This window comes from Coregonus lavaretus (genome assembly GCF_964263955.1).
Source record: "Coregonus lavaretus genome assembly, chromosome: 21".
NCBI classification, from domain to species: domain Eukaryota; kingdom Metazoa; phylum Chordata; class Actinopteri; order Salmoniformes; family Salmonidae; genus Coregonus; species Coregonus lavaretus.
Window position 1 is genome coordinate 3485953 of NC_140008.1, and position 16939 is coordinate 3502891.

The window sequence follows — 16939 nt, forward strand, 5'->3', positions numbered from 1 at the left end:
CCCGTGGGGTCAAAATGATCACAAAAATCCCAGAACCACACGGGGGGACCTAGTGAATGACCTGCAGAGAGCTGGGACCAAAGTAACAAAGCCTACCATCAGTAACACACTACGCCGCCAGGGACTCAAATCCTGCAGTGCCAGACGTGTCCCCCTGCTTAAGCCAGTACATGTCCAGGCCCGTCTGAAGTTTGCTAGAGTGCATTTGGATGATCCAGAAGAGGATTGGGAGAATGTCATATGGTCAGATGTAACCAAAATATAACTTTTTGGTAAAAACTCAACTCGTCATGTTTGGAGGACAAAGAATGCTGAGTTGCATCCAAAGAACACCATACCTACTGTGAAGCATGGGGGTGGAAACATCATGCTTTGGGGCTGTTTTTCTGCAAAGGGACCAGGACGACTGATCCGTGTAAAGGAAAGAATGAATGGGGCCATGTATCGTGAGATTTTGAGTGAAAACCTCCTTCCACCAGCAAGGGCATTGAAGATGAAACGTGGCTGGGTCTTTCAGCATGACAATGATCCAAAACACACCGCCCGGGCAATGAAGGAGTGGCTTCGTAAGAAGCATTTCAAGGTCCTGGAGTGGCCCAGCCAGTCTCCAGATCTCAACCCCATAGAAAATCTTTGGAGGGAGTTGAAAGTCCGTGTTGCCCAGCAACAGCCCCAAAACATCACTGCTCTAGAGGAGATCTGCATGGAGGAATGGGCCAAAATACCAGCAACAGTGTGTGAAAACCTTGTGAAGACTTACAGAAAACGTTTGACCTGTGTCATTGCCAACAAAGGGTATATAACAAAGTATTGAGAAACTTTTGTTATTGACCAAATACTTATTTTCCACCATAATTTGCAAATAAATTCATAAAAAATCCTACAATGTGATTTTCTGGAAAAAAAATTCTCATTTTGTCTGTCATAGTTGACGTGTACCTATGATGAAAATTACAGGCCTCTCTCATCTTTTTAAGTGGGAGAACTGGTGGCTGACTAAATACTTTTTCCCCCCACTGTATATGTTTTATTTATTATTTTTTATCTTATATTTTATTGTCATGTACACTGGATAGGTGCAGTGAAATGTGTTGTTTTACAGGGTCAGCCATAGTAGTACGGCGTCCCTGGAGCAAATTAGGGTTAAGTGCCTCGCTCAAGGACACAGACAGATTTTTCACCTTGTCCGCTCAGGTATTTGAACCAGTTAGTATCCGGAAGAAACAATTGTCCTGAACACTTGTTAAAACAGGTGTTCAGGACAGGTCGCATTCCAGGTCGCATTCCAGGTCGCATTCCAGGTCGACTATAAGCAGCATTTAATGGTTTGCGTGTCAGATTGCTACAGTTGAAGTCGGAAGTTTACATGCACTTAGGTTGGAGTCATTAAAACTCGTTTTTCAACCACTCACATTTCTTGTTAACAAACTATATTTTTAGAAAGTCGGTTAGGATATCTACTTTGTGCATGACACAAGTAATTTTTTCCAATTGTTTACAGACAGATTATTTAACTTATAATTCACTTTAGCACAATTCCAGTGGGTCAGAAATGTACATACGCTAAATTGACTGTGCCTTTAAACAGCTTGGAATATTCCAGAAAATGATGTGATGGCTTTAGAAGCTTCTGATAGGCTATTTGACATCATTTGAGTCAATTGGAGGTGTACCTGTGGATGTATTTCAAGGCCTACCTTCAAACTCAGTACATCTTTGCTTGACATCATGGGAAAATCAAAAGAAATAAGCCAAGACCTCAGAAAAAAATTGTAGACCTCCACAAGTCTGGTTCATCCTTTTCAAATGCCTGAAGGTACCTTGTTCATCTGTACAAACAATAGTACGCAAGTATAAACACCATGGGACCATGCAGCCGTCCTACCGCTCAGGAAGGAGACTCGTTCTGTCTCCTAGAGGTGAACGTACTTTGGTGCAAAAAGTGCAAATCAATCCCAGAACAACAGCAAAGGCCCTTGTGAAGATGCTGGAGGAAACAGGTACAAAAGTATCTATATCCACAGTAAAACGAGTCCTATATCGACATAACCTGAAAGGCCGCTCAGCAAGGAAGAAGCCACTGCTCCAAAACCGCCATAAAAAAGCCAGACTACGGTTTGCAACTGCACATAGGGACAAAGATTGTACTTTTTGGAGAAATGTCCTCTGGTCAGATGAAACAAAAATAGAACTGTTTGGCCATAATGACCATCGTTATGTTTGGAGGAAAAAGGGGGACTTGCAAGCTGAAGAACACCATCCCAACTGTGAAGCACGTGGGTGGCAGCATCATGCTGTGGGGGTGCTTTGCTGCAGTAGGGACTGGTGCACTTCACAAAATAGATGGCATCATTAGGAAGGAAAATTATGTGGATATATTGCAGCAACATCTCAAGACATCAGTCAGGAAGTTAAAGCTTGGTCGCAAATGGGTCTTCCAAATGGACAATGACCTCAAGCATACTTCCAAAGTTGTGGCAAAATGGCTTAAGGACAACAAAGTCAAGGTATTGGAGTGGCCATCACAAAGCCCTGACCTCAATCCTATTGAACATTTGTGGGCAGAACTGAAAAAGCGTGTGCGAGCAAGGAGGCCTATAATCCTGACTCAGTTACACCAGCTCTGTCAGGAGGAATGGGCCAAAATTCACCCAATTTATTGTGGGAAGCTTGTGGAAGGCTAGCCGAAACGTTTGACCCAAGTTAAACAATTTAAAGGCAATGCTACCAAATACTAATTGAGTGTATGTAAACTTCTGACCCACTGGGAATGTGATGAAAGAAATAAAAGCTGAAATAAATCACTCTCTACTATTATTCTGACATTTCACATTATTAAAAATAAAAGTGGTGATCCTAACTGACCTAAGACAGGGAATTCTTACTAGGATTACATTTACATCATTTAGCAGACGCTCTTATCCAGAGCGACTTACAGTTAGTGAGTGCATACATTATTATTTTTTATACTGGCCCCCTGTGGGAATCGAACCCACAACCCTGGCGTTGCAAACGCCATGCTCTACCAACTGAGCTACATCCATGCCGGCCATTCCCTCCCCTACCCTGGACCAATTGTGCGCCGCCCCATGGGTCTCCCGGTCGCGGCCGGCCACAACAGAGCCTGGATTCGAACCAGGATCTCTAGTGGCACAGCTAGCACTGCGATGCAGTGCCTTAGACCACTGCGCCACTCGGGAGATACATGTCAAGAATTGTAAAAAACTGAGTTGAAATGTATTTGGCTAAGGTCAACTTCCGACTTCAACTGTATGTCATATGATATGGTGACAGCTATCCAGCCGCTGTGAGATCAGTCAAGCAACTGCAACGTTGTCAGCCTGGAATGCAGCGCCAACATTTATGATTCCCGGTGTGTTCTTGGATCTCTGTGCCATATTCCCCTCCCTTCAAACCTGTTTAGCAACAACTGAGGGCGTGGGAGGGAGTCGAGTGGAGGCTTTTTGTATTAGAAGGTAACAAACCAGCCACTTCCTGGTAACAACCGAAATCTAGTGACGGGGACTAAGGTCAAATAGGTCTCATAGGTCTCTTTACTGGAAGGACTCCACATTACATGATTTGTAGGTTACTTCAGGCAGGGCTTCTGTAGGCTAAAGCAACACTTAACCTACATTTCAGTTATTTTTCATTTTATAAACAACTAAATTGACAGATGTTGGTTCAATTATTTTAAATTCCATTTCGTTCATTTATTTTCCTGTGAGCTCAATACGCAGTTTCTCTAGAGATAAATCAGATCCAGCCTGAACTGTGTGATGTAGTAGGGAGTTGTAGTTTCCAACAGGCCAATATTCTACATAGTTTAATCGCAGAAAACGTGGTAATTAACTACAATGACCATAATCCATTGCGCACCTACTTGTCCGTTCTGTGTGTTTCTTTTATGACTGCTACAGAAGAGACAGAATAATGCGTGATCATGATGGGGATATAGAGAGCAGCTGTTGCTTTGCGAGGTGTCTCTACCTGAAAATACGTGATCTAAGTGATTTGATAGTTGGTATTCAGCAGTCATATAAGAGTGGGCCTTATTTACTTTTGAAGAACTACTAAAATAGTTATTTTTGTCAGACATCATAGGCAGCAGCTCTATAGAGATGAGATGAGGACTTGGAATGAAATAATAAAGTCATCAAATAAAACTAATGGAATATGCAACTGAAATATTTTATTAAAGTAAAGTAATTCTGTGTTGTTACAGCATTCAACCCACATAATGCATAGTGTATTTAATAAAATAAAAATCAATGAAATCGAAAACGTGATTTTTTTTTAAATAATCGAACGGAAACCAAACCGACCTCAAAAAGCACTAATCACTCAGCCACACTCTTTAATTTTTGCATATCCACAAAAAAGTGGGCAACCAAGGCACCCCAAAAAATGCACACAATGGGAGCAAATGTATCACATGGTATTTTCACATACAAATAGAACTTAGGCAGGTAGCTTAGTGGTTAAGAGCGTTGTGCCAGTAACCGACTAGGTGAAAAATCTGTTGATGTGCCCTTGAGCAAGGCACTTAACCCTAATTGCTCCTGTAAATCACTCTGGATTAGAGTGTCTGCTAAATGACTAAAATAAAAAAATCAATGAAGTGTTGCAGATTCCCTGATTTAAATGTAAAGGTAATTTCCGATTGAGCCGACATATGCAGTGTTTACCATGAATGCACTATCGTGGGAACATTGCCTTTACATTTCAATCACGCTGTAATGCTGAACTTCCGCAATACGGATTGAATAGAGCCCTTCATTTCTATGATACATCTATCAGCAACATTACTTTCTAAAACATGAGGATATACAGTGGCTTGCGAAAGTATTCACCCCCCTTGGCATTTTTCCTATTTTGTTGCCTACAACCTGGAATTAAAATTGATTTTGGGGGTATCATTTGATTTACACAACAGCCTACCACTTTGAAGATGCAAAATATGTTTTATTGTGAAACAAACAAGAAATAAGACCAAAAAACAGAACTTGAGCGTGCATAACTATTCACCCCCCCCAAAGTCAATACTTTGTAGAGCCACCTTTTGCAGCAATTACAGCTGCAAGTCTCTTGGGGTATGTCTCTATAAGCTTGGCACATCTAGCCACTGGGATTTTTGCCCATTCTTCAAGGCAAAACTGCTCCAGCTCCTTCAAGTTGGATGGGTTCCGCTGGTGTACAGCAATCTTTAAGTCATACCACAGATTCTCAATTGGATGGAGGTCTGGGCTTTGACTAGGCCATTCCAAGACATTTAAATGTTTCCCCTTAAACCACTCAAGTGTTGCTTTAGCAGTATGCTTAGGGTCATTGTCCTGCTGGAAAGTGAACCTCCGTCCCAGTCTCAAATCTCTGGAAGACTGAAACAGGTTTCCCGCAAGAATTTCCCTGTATTTAGCACCACCCATCATTCCTTCAATAATTCTGACCAGTTTCCCAGTCCCTACCAATGAAAAACATCCCCACAGCATAATGCTGCCACCACCATGCATCATTGTGGGGATGGTGTTTTCGGGGTGATGAGAGGTGTTGGGTTTGCGCCAGACATAGTGTTTTCCTTAATGGCCAGAAAGCTCAATTTTAGTCTAATCTGACCAGAGTACCTTCTTCCATATGTTTGGGGAGTCTCCCACGTGCCTTTTGGCGAACACCAAATGTGTTTGCTTATTTTTTTCTTTAGGCTTTTTTCTGGCCACTCTTCCGTAAAGCCCAGCCCTGTGGAGTGTACGGCTTAAAGTGGTCCTATGGACAGATACTCCAATCTCCGCTGTGGAGCTTTGCAGCTCCTTCAGGGTTATCTTCAGTCTCTTTGTTGCCTCTGATTAATACCCTCCTTGCCTGGTCCGTGAGTTTTGGTGGGCGGCCCTGTATGGCAGGTTTGTTGTGGACCCTCCACTGACCCATTTTTTTAATTTTATTTTATGTCATTTAGCAGACGCTCTTATCCAGAGCGACTTACAGGAGCAATTAAAAAAAATATATATATGCCATTTAGCAGACGCTTTTATCCAAAGCGACTTACAGTCATGCGTGCATACATTTTTGTGTATGGGTGGTCCCGGGGATCGAACCCACTACCTTGGCGTTACAAGCGCCGTGCTCTACCAGCTGAGCTACAGAGGACCAATTAGGGTTAAGTGCCTTGCTCAAGGGCACATCAACAGATTTCTCACCTAGTCGGCTCGGGGATTAGAACCAGCGACCTTTCGGTTACTGGCACAACGCTCTTAACCACTAAGCTACCTGCCGCCCCGTAACACTGAGTGCATCTTTTGATGTCACTGATCATAACCTGCTGACAAAACATAGGTGTTATGGATTTGCATCCTCTGCCTTATCATGGATTGAGAGTTACCTATCTAATAGAACACTGAGGGTTTTCGTTAATGGAAGCCTCTCTCATGCAAATTCAGTTGAGTGTGTTGTACCGCAGGGCAGCCGGCTAGGGTCATTATTGATTTCTGTTTTTACAAATGACCCTCCACTGACCTTGAATAAAGCCTGTGTGTCTATGTACGCTGACGACTCAACAGTATACACGTCGGCTGCAACAGTAAAATAAATAACTGAGGCACTTAACATAGAGCTCCAGTCAGTTTTAGAATGGGAAACTAGCAATAGGCTGGTGCTAAATATCTCAAAAACTAAAAGCATAATTTTTCGGACAAATTACTCACTCAATGCTAAACCTTGTTTAGGTCTATTATTGAATAATGTGGCTATTGAGCAAGTTGAGGAGACTAAACTGCTGGGTGTAACCCTAGATAGCAAGCTTTCATGGTCAAAACATATAGAGTCAATGGTTGCTAAAATGGGAAGAAGTCTGTCCGTGATATGGCGTTGCTCTGCCTTCTTGACATCTCAGTTGACCAGACAGGTCCTACAGGCCCTAGTTTTGTTGCACCTGGACTACTGCCCAGCTGTGTGGTCATGTGCGGCAAAGAAGGACATAGGTCAATTGCAGTTGGTGCAGAACAAAGCAGCACGTATCGCACTTAGATGTGGAGGGAAAGTGTCAGTAACATGCATGTCAGTCTCTCCTGGCTCAAAGTTGAGGAGAGATTGACTGCATCACTATTGGTATTTGTGCGAGGTGTTGATGTGTTGAAGGTACCGAACTGTCTGTTCAAGCAGTCGGCACACAGTTCGGACACTCATCGGTACAACACAAGACATGCCACCAGAGATCTCTTCACAGTCCCCAGGTCCAGAACAGAGGCTGGGAAACACACAGTATTATATAGAGCCATGACTACATGACATTCTCTGCCACCCCAGGTAACTCTCAAGCTAGCAATAAAACCAGTTAACAAAAACGGATAAAAGAACACCTTACGGCACGTTGGGGACCGTGAAGAGACACGGCCATTTTATATATCTTGCATTGTAATCTGCACTGTATTATGTATTAGACCTAGACATTGTGTGTATGTACTGATATGTAGGCTGTGTGAAGTTTTAAATGTATGTATTTCAGTCCTTGACTAATAATGTTCTGTACTATGTATTATGTAATGTTTCATGTGGACCCCAGGAAGAGTAGCTGATGTTTATGCAGGGCTAATGGGGATCCTAATAAATACCTATACCAATTAGTGTAAAAAGATCAGAATTGGGCTGCCTGTGTAAACGTGTAAAAGAGGAAAGCAGTTATTATTGTGCTTTCAGACATCAATATTGTTCATTTTGTTTGATAAGGCTTTTCATGCAAGGTATGGCTAATAAATGTGGTCCTCTGTAGCTCAATTGGTAGTGGGTTCGATCCCCGGGACCACCCGTACGTGCTAAATGGCATATTATATTATTATATAAACACTACAGTGTTGGGAGTTAAAATGACATCACTGCTGAATACATACACACCTGTACACACTACGGTATATGGCTATGTATCCATGCAAAGCTACACATTATTTGGTCACGTATGGCTTATATAGTACTATACAAAACAGTAGAGAACTTTCAAATGACATGTTACAGGAGTGCAACTACAACTGTGCAAGGCTGTGCATAGTAACACAATCATTTTTAAAGCGATTTTATTTTCCCAACTAGATAGTTATTTTAAAGCTGTGAATACATTGGGAGTCTTTTGGAGTGGGAGAAACTACTTATTGCAATGTTTGGTTTTATCATTCCATTACGTTCAGTAACAAAAATGACTGCAGCCTCTATATCCTCGCTAAGCTGTCACAGTATCCAGAATGAACACGGGGATTTTTTGAGATGATGAATAGGCTTTTCGTTCATGACTTTAAACTGCAAATGCAAGTTTCAGCACAGCATGGCAGCTACTACTACTTCTGAACTGGTTAGTACTAAACAGACTAAATGCAGCTATTTTTTTATCCACACTCAGAAAGCTGCAGAGTGAATCCCTGCCCTTCTATAACCCATCCTAACTACAGCTGTCTTTCCTGTATTAGCCATGCAAAGCATTTACAATGTAGTGCAATAATCTATCAAGGTTAATGATTTGGTTTGGATCACAAAAAAAAAGAAAAGAAAAAAAAGAAAAAGTAAGATGTGGTCTGGTTTTCTGCAGTGGTTCTAAGGAGGGAGGAGACAACAGTGGTTCTAAGGAGAGAGGAGACAACAGTGGTTCTAAGGAGGGAGGAGACAACAGTGGTTCTAAGGAGGGAGGAGACAACAGCGGTTCTAAGGAGGGAGGAGACAACAGCGGTTCTAAGGAGGGAGGAGACAACAGCGGTTCTAAGGAGGGAGGAGACAACAGTGGTTCTAAGGAGGGAGGAGACAACAGTGGTTCTAAGGAGAGAGGAGAGACAACAGTGGTTCTAAGGAGAGAGGAGAGACAACAGTGGTTCTAAGGAGAGAGGAGAGACAACAGTGGTTCTAAGGAGGGAGGAGACAACAGTGGTTCTAAGGAGAGAGGAGACAACAGTGGTTCTAAGGAGGGAGGAGACAACAGCGGTTCTAAGGAGGGAGGAGACAACAGCGGTTCTAAGGAGGGAGGAGACAACAGTGGTTCTAAGGAGGGAGGAGACAACAGTGGTTCTAAGGAGGGAGGAGACAACAGTGGTTCTAAGGAGAGAGGAGAGACAACAGTGGTTCTAAGGTGAGGAGAGACAACAGTGGTTCTAAAAGGTGAGGAGAGACAACACCTAGGGGTAATGCAGCAGTACCGGAGGGTCCTGTACTTTATGGCATCCATGTGAATGAATAGTGAGCAGCATAGTTCTCCTGAGGGCCGAGCCAAACCAAGCCAGCCCAGTTCGGTTTGGGTTGTCCCGACAGTGTGAAAAGGGTACAGTTGATTGGTGTCTCCTGTCTTCTAGCCCTGGGCCGTGTTCACTGGGCACGAAGAGGAAGAAATAAGTTTCATTTTCGTTGTCCGTTGCGCAACATTTTTGAAACGTTTTGCTACGGCGTGCCCTAATAAACACGACCCAGGTCTATGGTGACCATCTCCTCCCGTCTGTCCTTCTACCCCTGGTCTGTGAGGTAGAAGCCCAGCTTGGCCACAGTCATCTCCCTCCGTAGACGTGTCACCTCCCAGAACATCTGCTCCGCTGGGGGGGGGGGGGGGGGGGGGGGGGACAGAGACTAAGACATAAGCATTAGGGTTGAAAGGGTTTCAGTCAGTTTCAGAACGCCAGACAGATTTAATGTCTGCATTAACAAAGATAACTCATTGCCACTGTCACCATGACTGTTAAAATGGGTGTCTGTTGTTGATCTCTCTGTGTCTGTGTCTATCTGTTAGAAGGGGGACGTCAGACTTACCGTCATGTCTGACCAGACCCTGCTGGATGTACCGGATGTAGGTGAAGAAATTACACGCAGCCGTGATCTGGAAGGGGGTGGATATGAGGAAGGGGTTCACACACTTTCAAACAAACGTTTTCTCACGTAGGCCTACGTGACGAAAGTATTTATGAACACAAAAGGTAGTCATTGATATGTCTATAGACGTTGAGGAGGATAAGTGAATGCATACATTTTATTCAATACTTTTTCAAATACAATTTTTTTTTTCTTAAAAAAAAAAACAACAGAGCTAGGTACCCGTGCCCTGCTGGAGGGAGAGATGTAGTAGTAACCCTCTTTGTCACCCAGTTTGATGTGGTGCTTACAGGACCGGGACACGCCGCTCAACGCACACTTCCTGTTATATAGAGGCAGAGGAAGAAAAAAAAACAACACCAACCAACTCACTCATTTATGGAATTCTACTGTGCACGTTTCCCGGACCACAAATTAAGCCTAAAACATGTACCTAAAAGCACTTTCAAGGGAGATTCTCCATTGAGCAGGTTTTTTTTTTTGTCCAGGACTAGTCTTAACCTGGGTCTGGGAAACCGACCCTACATGTAGAAGACATGAGAACATGACTGTTAAGTTGTTTAACATCAGAAAAGGAACGAACAACATGTGGCTGAACACTGGACAGATATGGAGACTCTTCATCCCTGGATGGAGTTAGATACATCTGAGAAATATGAGGTATATTAGACTTCAGATACACTGGGAGGACAGACAAGATGGCAGTGAACAACAACAAGACATGCATGGTTGGACAGAGTGTTGGAGGGTATTCTGAAGAGAGTGGAAGGGTAAGCATACAGAACAGAGAACAACATAGAGCACAGAACACTTTGTTGTTCGTGGAAAAGTAAGGTAATGAAATGATTGGCTCCTGAAGTCACTTACGTCTCTACTGCTGCCCTCAAGCCGCTGGGAAAAGAATTCAATCAAAATTTGATTAGGAAGCATGAGGTGAAGCAGTGCCCCATTAGCAGTGTAGCCCATTGATTCAACTCATTAGGACTCAGAGAAAACCCGAAACTCAGAACAGATTTGAAGAGAAAAACTAAACTAATCTATAGAAAGTCACACCAATCAAGTTTGCATAATTTGCCATGGAGTCATGAATAATGATATTAATTATAGATGACAGGTGTAATTGTGATAAATCACCAAGAGCAGAGGGAGTGTTGATTTGAGCATGAATAGGCATTGAATGAGAACGAACAGAGACAGAGGAAGAGAGAGTGATGGGTGGGCAGTGATGGGTGGGCAGTGATGGGTGGGCAGTGATGGGTGGCAGTGATGGGTGGGCAGTGATGGGTGGGCAGTGATGGGTGGGCAGTGATGGGTGGGCAGTGATGGGTGGGCAGTGATGGGTGGGCAGTGATGGGTGTGGTCCAGTTGTAAGGAAACAAAACGTGAAGCTGACTACATTTTCTGAGGGAAACAGTCCCAATGTTGGAAATAAACAACCTTATAACACTGTAATAATGTTGTGATAACGTTTTAATAACATTGAGGGATAACTCACTTGGGCCCGCCACACTCTATGGCGTTGGCTTTGACCACGGGTAAAGCTGACATGGCCACCGGCTCGATGGTCAGAGAGTTGTTCTCCACTGCACTCTGTACCGACTGAGACAACTGTGGCCGGAACAAGGAGTCACAATGCAAGTAATACAACAACAAACTATACATACGCACAAAAGCCTTCTCCCCGACACATCTATATGTATTATTATTATTATTTTTATTATTTATTATTATTAACAATTAAAAGTCATATACATTTATTCTTGTGACTTTTGGTTTATTTCATATGTATTTATATCTGTCTTCTGTCAATTATGCTGTTAGGCATTTTTTTTGTCTAATTTGAATGATATTATTCTATTAGAATAGTTATGGTATTATATTATGCTATTAGAATAGTTATGGTATTCTATTATGCTATTAGAATAGTTATGGTATTCTATTATGCTATTAGAATAGTTATGGTATTCTATTCTATTATGCTATTAGAATAGTTATGGTATTCTATTATGCTATTAGAATAGTTATGGTATTCTATTCTATTATGCTATTAGAATAGTTATGGTATTCTATTCTATAATGCTATTAGAATAGTTATGGTATTCTATTATGCTATTTGAATAGTTATGGTATTCTATTATGCTATTAGAATAGTTATGGTATTATATTATGCTATTAGAATAGTTATGGTATTATATTATGCTATTAGAATAGTTATGGTATTATATTATGCTATTAGAATAGTTATGGTATTCTATTCTATTATGCTATTAGAATAGTTATGGTATTCTATTCTATTATGCTATTAGAATAGTTATGGTATTCTATTATATTATGCTATTAGAATAGTTATGGTATTCTATTCTATTATGCTATTAGAACAGTTATGGTATTCTATTATGCTATTAGAATAGTTATGGTATTATATTATATTATGCTATTAGAATAGTTATGGTATTCTACTCTATTATGCTATTAGAATAGTTATGGTATTCTATTATGCTATTAGAATAGTTATGGTATTCTATTCTATTATGCTATTAGAATAGTTATGGTATTCTATTCTATAATGCTATTAGAATAGTTATGGTATTCTATTATGCTATTTGAATAGTTATGGTATTCTATTATGCTATTAGAATAGTTATGGTATTCTATTATGCTATTAGAATAGTTATGGTATTATATTATGCTATTAGAATAGTTATGGTATTATATTATGCTATTAGAATAGTTATGGTATTCTATTCTATTATGCTATTAGAATAGTTATGGTATTCTATTCTATTATGCTATTAGAATAGTTATGGTATTCTATTATATTATGCTATTAGAATAGTTATGGTATTCTATTCTATTATGCTATTAGAACAGTTATGGTATTCTATTATGCTATTAGAATAGTTATGGTATTATATTATATTATGCTATTAGAATAGTTATGGTATTCTACTCTATTATGCTATTAGAATAGTTATGGTATTCTATTCTATTATGCTATTAGAATAGTTATGGTGTTCTATTATATTATGCTATTAGAATAGTTATGGTATTCTATTCTATTATGCTATTAGAATAGTTATGGTATTATATTATGCTATTAGAATAGTTATGGTATTCTATTCTATTATGCTATTAGAATAGTTATGGTATTCTATTCTATTATGCTATTAGAATAGTTATGGTATACTATTCTATTATGCTATTAGAATAGTTATGGTATTCTATTATGCTATTAGAATAGTTATGGTATTCTATTCTATTATGCTATTAGAATAGTTATGGTATTCTATTATATTATGCTATTAGAATAGTTATGGTATTCTATTATGCTATTTGAATAGTTATGGTATTCTATTATGCTATTAGAATAGTTATGGTTTTCTATTATGCTATTAGAATAGTTATGGTATTATATTATGCTATTAGAATAGTTATGGTATTCTATTATGCTATTAGAATAGTTATGGTATTCTATTCTATTATGCTATTAGAATAGTTATGGTATTCTATTCTATTATGCTATTAGAATAGTTATGGTATTCTATTCTATTATGCTATTAGAATAGTTATGGTATTCTATTATATTATGCTATTAGAATAGTAATGGTATTCTATTCTATTATGCTATTATAATAGTTATGGTATTCTATTATGCTATTAGAATAGTTATGGTATTCTATTCTACTATGCTATTAGAATTGTTATGGTATTCTATTATGCTATTAGAATAGTTATGGTATTCTATTATGCTATTAGAATAGTTATGGTATTCTATTCTATTATGCTATTAGAATAGTTATGGTATTCTATTCTATTATGCTATTAGAATAGTTATGGTGTTCTATTATGCTATTAGAATAGTTATGGTATTCTATTATGCTATTAGAATAGTTATGGTATTCTATTCTATTATGCTATTAGAATAGTTATGGTATTCTATTCTATTATGCTATTAGAATAGTTATGGTATTCTATTATGCTATTAGAATAGTTATGGTATTCTATTATGCTATTAGAATAGTTATGGTATTCTATTCTATTATGCTATTAGAATAGTTATGGTATTCTATTATGCTATTAGAATAGTTATGGTATTCTATTATGCTATTAGAATAGTTATGGTATTCTATTATGCTATTAGAATAGTTATGGTATTATATTATGCTATTAGAATAGTTATGGTATTCTATTATGCTATTAGAATAGTTATGGTATTCTATTCTATTATGCTATTAGAATAGTTATGGTATTCTATTATATTATGCTATTGGAATAGTTATGTTATTCTATTCTATTATGCTATTAGAATAGTTATGGTATTCTATTCTATTATGCTATTAGAATAGTTATGGTATTCTATTATGCTATTAGAATAGTTATGGTATTCTATTCTATTATGCTATTAGAATAGTTATGGTATTATATTATGTTATTAGAATAGTTATGGTATTCTATTATGCTATTAGAATAGTTATGGTATTCTATTATGCTATTAGAATAGTTATGGTATTCTATTATGCTATTAGAATAGTTATGGTATTCTATTATGCTATTAGAATAGTTATGGTATTCTATTATGCTATTAGAATAGTTATGGTATTCTATTCTATTATGCTATTAGAATAGTTATGGTATTCTATTATGCTATTAGAATAGTTATGTTATTCTATTATGCTATTAGAATAGTTATGGTATTCTATTCTATTATGCTATTAGAATAGTTATGTTATTCTATTATGCTATTAGAATAGTTATGGTATTCTATTCTATTATGCTATTAGAATAGTTATGGTATTCTATTATGCTATTAGAATAGTTATGGTATTCTATTATGCTATTTGAATAGTTATGGTATTCTATTATGCTATTAGAATAGTTATGGTATTCTATTATGCTATTAGAATAGTTATGGTATTCTATTATGCTATTAGAATAGTTATGGTATTCTATTATGCTATTAGAATAGCTATGGTATTCTATTATGCTATTAGAATAGTTATGGTATTATATTATGCTATTAGAATAGTTATGGTATTCTATTCTATTATGCTATTAGAATAGTTATGGTATTCTATTATGCTATTAGAATAGTTATGGTATTATATTATGCTATTAGAATAGTTATGGTATTATATTATGCTATTAGAATAGTTATGGTATTCTATTCTATTATGCTATTAGAATAGTTATGGTATTCTATTCTATTATGCTATTAGAATAGTTATGGTATTCTATTATGCTATTAGAATAGTTATGGTATTCTATTCTATTATGCTATTAGAATAGTTATGGTATTCTATTATGCTATTAGAATAGTTATGGAATTCTATTCTATGTACAGAGAAACATGCAGGTACTGGTACCTCAGATCGTGTGAAGGAGAGGCAGGGGACGATGTCCTCCCTGTATATCCGCCCCAGGAAGGCTGAACTTCTGTCCAGACTAGGTCTGTCTCTCCAGGTCAGGAACTCCGCATACAGAACGTTGTCCATCTGAGGAGAGGAGATATAATTGTAATGGGAAATTATTTGATTAATCATTTTCCTGTATTTGATTTACTGTGGATATGGATTGATATGTAATAAACATGATTGTATTAGGGAATAGCTTACAGAGCCGTGGAAAAGTATTAGCCCCCTTTATGATTTTCTCTATTTTTGCATATTTTTTATACTGAATGTTATCAGATTTTCAACCAAAACCTAATATTAGATAAAGGGAACCTGAGTTGACCCCCCCCCCCCCCCAAAAAAAAAGGATACTGATTTTTATTTATTTAATTAACAAAGTTATGCAACACCCAATGCCCCTGTGTGAAAAAGTAATTGCCCCCTTACACTCAATAACTGGTAGTGCCACTTTTAGCTGCAATGATTGCAACCATATACTTCCTGTAGTTGTTGATCAGTCTCTCACATCGCCGTGGAGGAGTTTTGGCCCACTCTTGCATTCAGAACTGCTGTCTGTGAGCTGAAGCTGAACAGCAGCTGGGCCAAGCAGCAAGACAATGATCCAAAACACACAATCAGGTCTACATGAAAATGGCTAAAAAGCAACACATTTGAAGTTTTGGAATGGCCTAGTCAAAGTTCAGACTTGTTGTGGCAGGACTTGAAACGAGCAGTTCATGCTTGAAAACCCACAAATGTCGCTGAGTTAAAGCAGTTTTGCATGGAAGAGTGGGCCAAAATTCCTCCACAGCGACATGAAAGACTGATCAACAACTACAGGAAGCATTTGGTTGGATTCAATCCAGCTAAAGGTGGCACAACCAGTTATTGAGTGTAAGGTGGCAATTACTTTTTCACACAGGGGAATTGGGTGTTGCATAACATTGTTTATGAAATCAATGAGTATCCTTTTAATTTTTTTTACTCAGGTTCCCTTTATCTAATATTAGGTTTTGGTTGAAGATCTGATAACATTCAGTAACAAAAATATGCAAAAGTAGAGAAAATTAGTCCCAATGTTGGAAATAAACAACCTTATAACACTGTAATAATGTTGTGATAACGTTTTAATAACATTGAGCACTGTAGGTAGTTTCGTGTAGACAGCTCACTACCACTTCCACACTCCATCCCCCAGGGGGCAGCAGCAACCTTGTCCTGTTGCTGAGCCTGGTTGATAAGCACATCAGGTGCTGCCAATTAGGGTGATGGTCAGTCAGTGTCCCAGCTGGCAGAGCCGTGAGGTTGCTGGTTCGTTTAGTGGCCATGAAGGCCTTTTCGTTTGTTTTTGAGTTTGGGCATGACTTTTAGTACATATTTATGTTAATGTCACCGTCTGAACAAATAACGATCTGCTTGGAATGGCCAACCAAGAGGTCAAGAGGGAGCTGACCCTGGACTTAAGGTAAGGTATCGGCCTCCTGGGTACATACGTTCAACATCTAGGTGCATAAATCAGGTTGAAGACTAGTTAACTAGGCCTAAGACCCCTAGACTTAGCAGTGCAACAACATAAGGTGGTCCTCTGTAGCTCAGCTGGTAGAGCACGGCGCTTGTAACGCCAAGGTAGTGGGATCGATCCCCGGGACCACCCATACACAAAAAAAAATAATGTATGCACGCATGACTAAGTCGCTTTGGATAAAAGCGTCTGCTAAATGGCATAT

General features: G+C 38.7%; 1 protein-coding gene across 1 annotated transcript in view; it reads right to left on the reverse strand.

Annotated features, from left to right (window-relative positions):
- Positions 1 to 6102: 6102 nt before the first annotated feature.
- Positions 6103 to 16939, reverse strand: part of rab3il1 (RAB3A interacting protein (rabin3)-like 1) — a gene marked incomplete at its 5' end in the record, with an annotated part of 29388 nt that continues 18551 nt past the window's right edge. The window contains 6 exons of the mRNA XM_084185542.1: positions 6103 to 9548; positions 9763 to 9829; positions 10045 to 10144; positions 10690 to 10713; positions 11318 to 11430; positions 15186 to 15314. Coding sequence (XP_084041668.1) covers positions 9463 to 9548; positions 9763 to 9829; positions 10045 to 10144; positions 10690 to 10713; positions 11318 to 11430; positions 15186 to 15314 — 519 coding nt within the window. The 3' untranslated portion in view covers positions 6103 to 9462. The remainder of the gene's footprint in view (positions 9549 to 9762; positions 9830 to 10044; positions 10145 to 10689; positions 10714 to 11317; positions 11431 to 15185; positions 15315 to 16939) is intronic.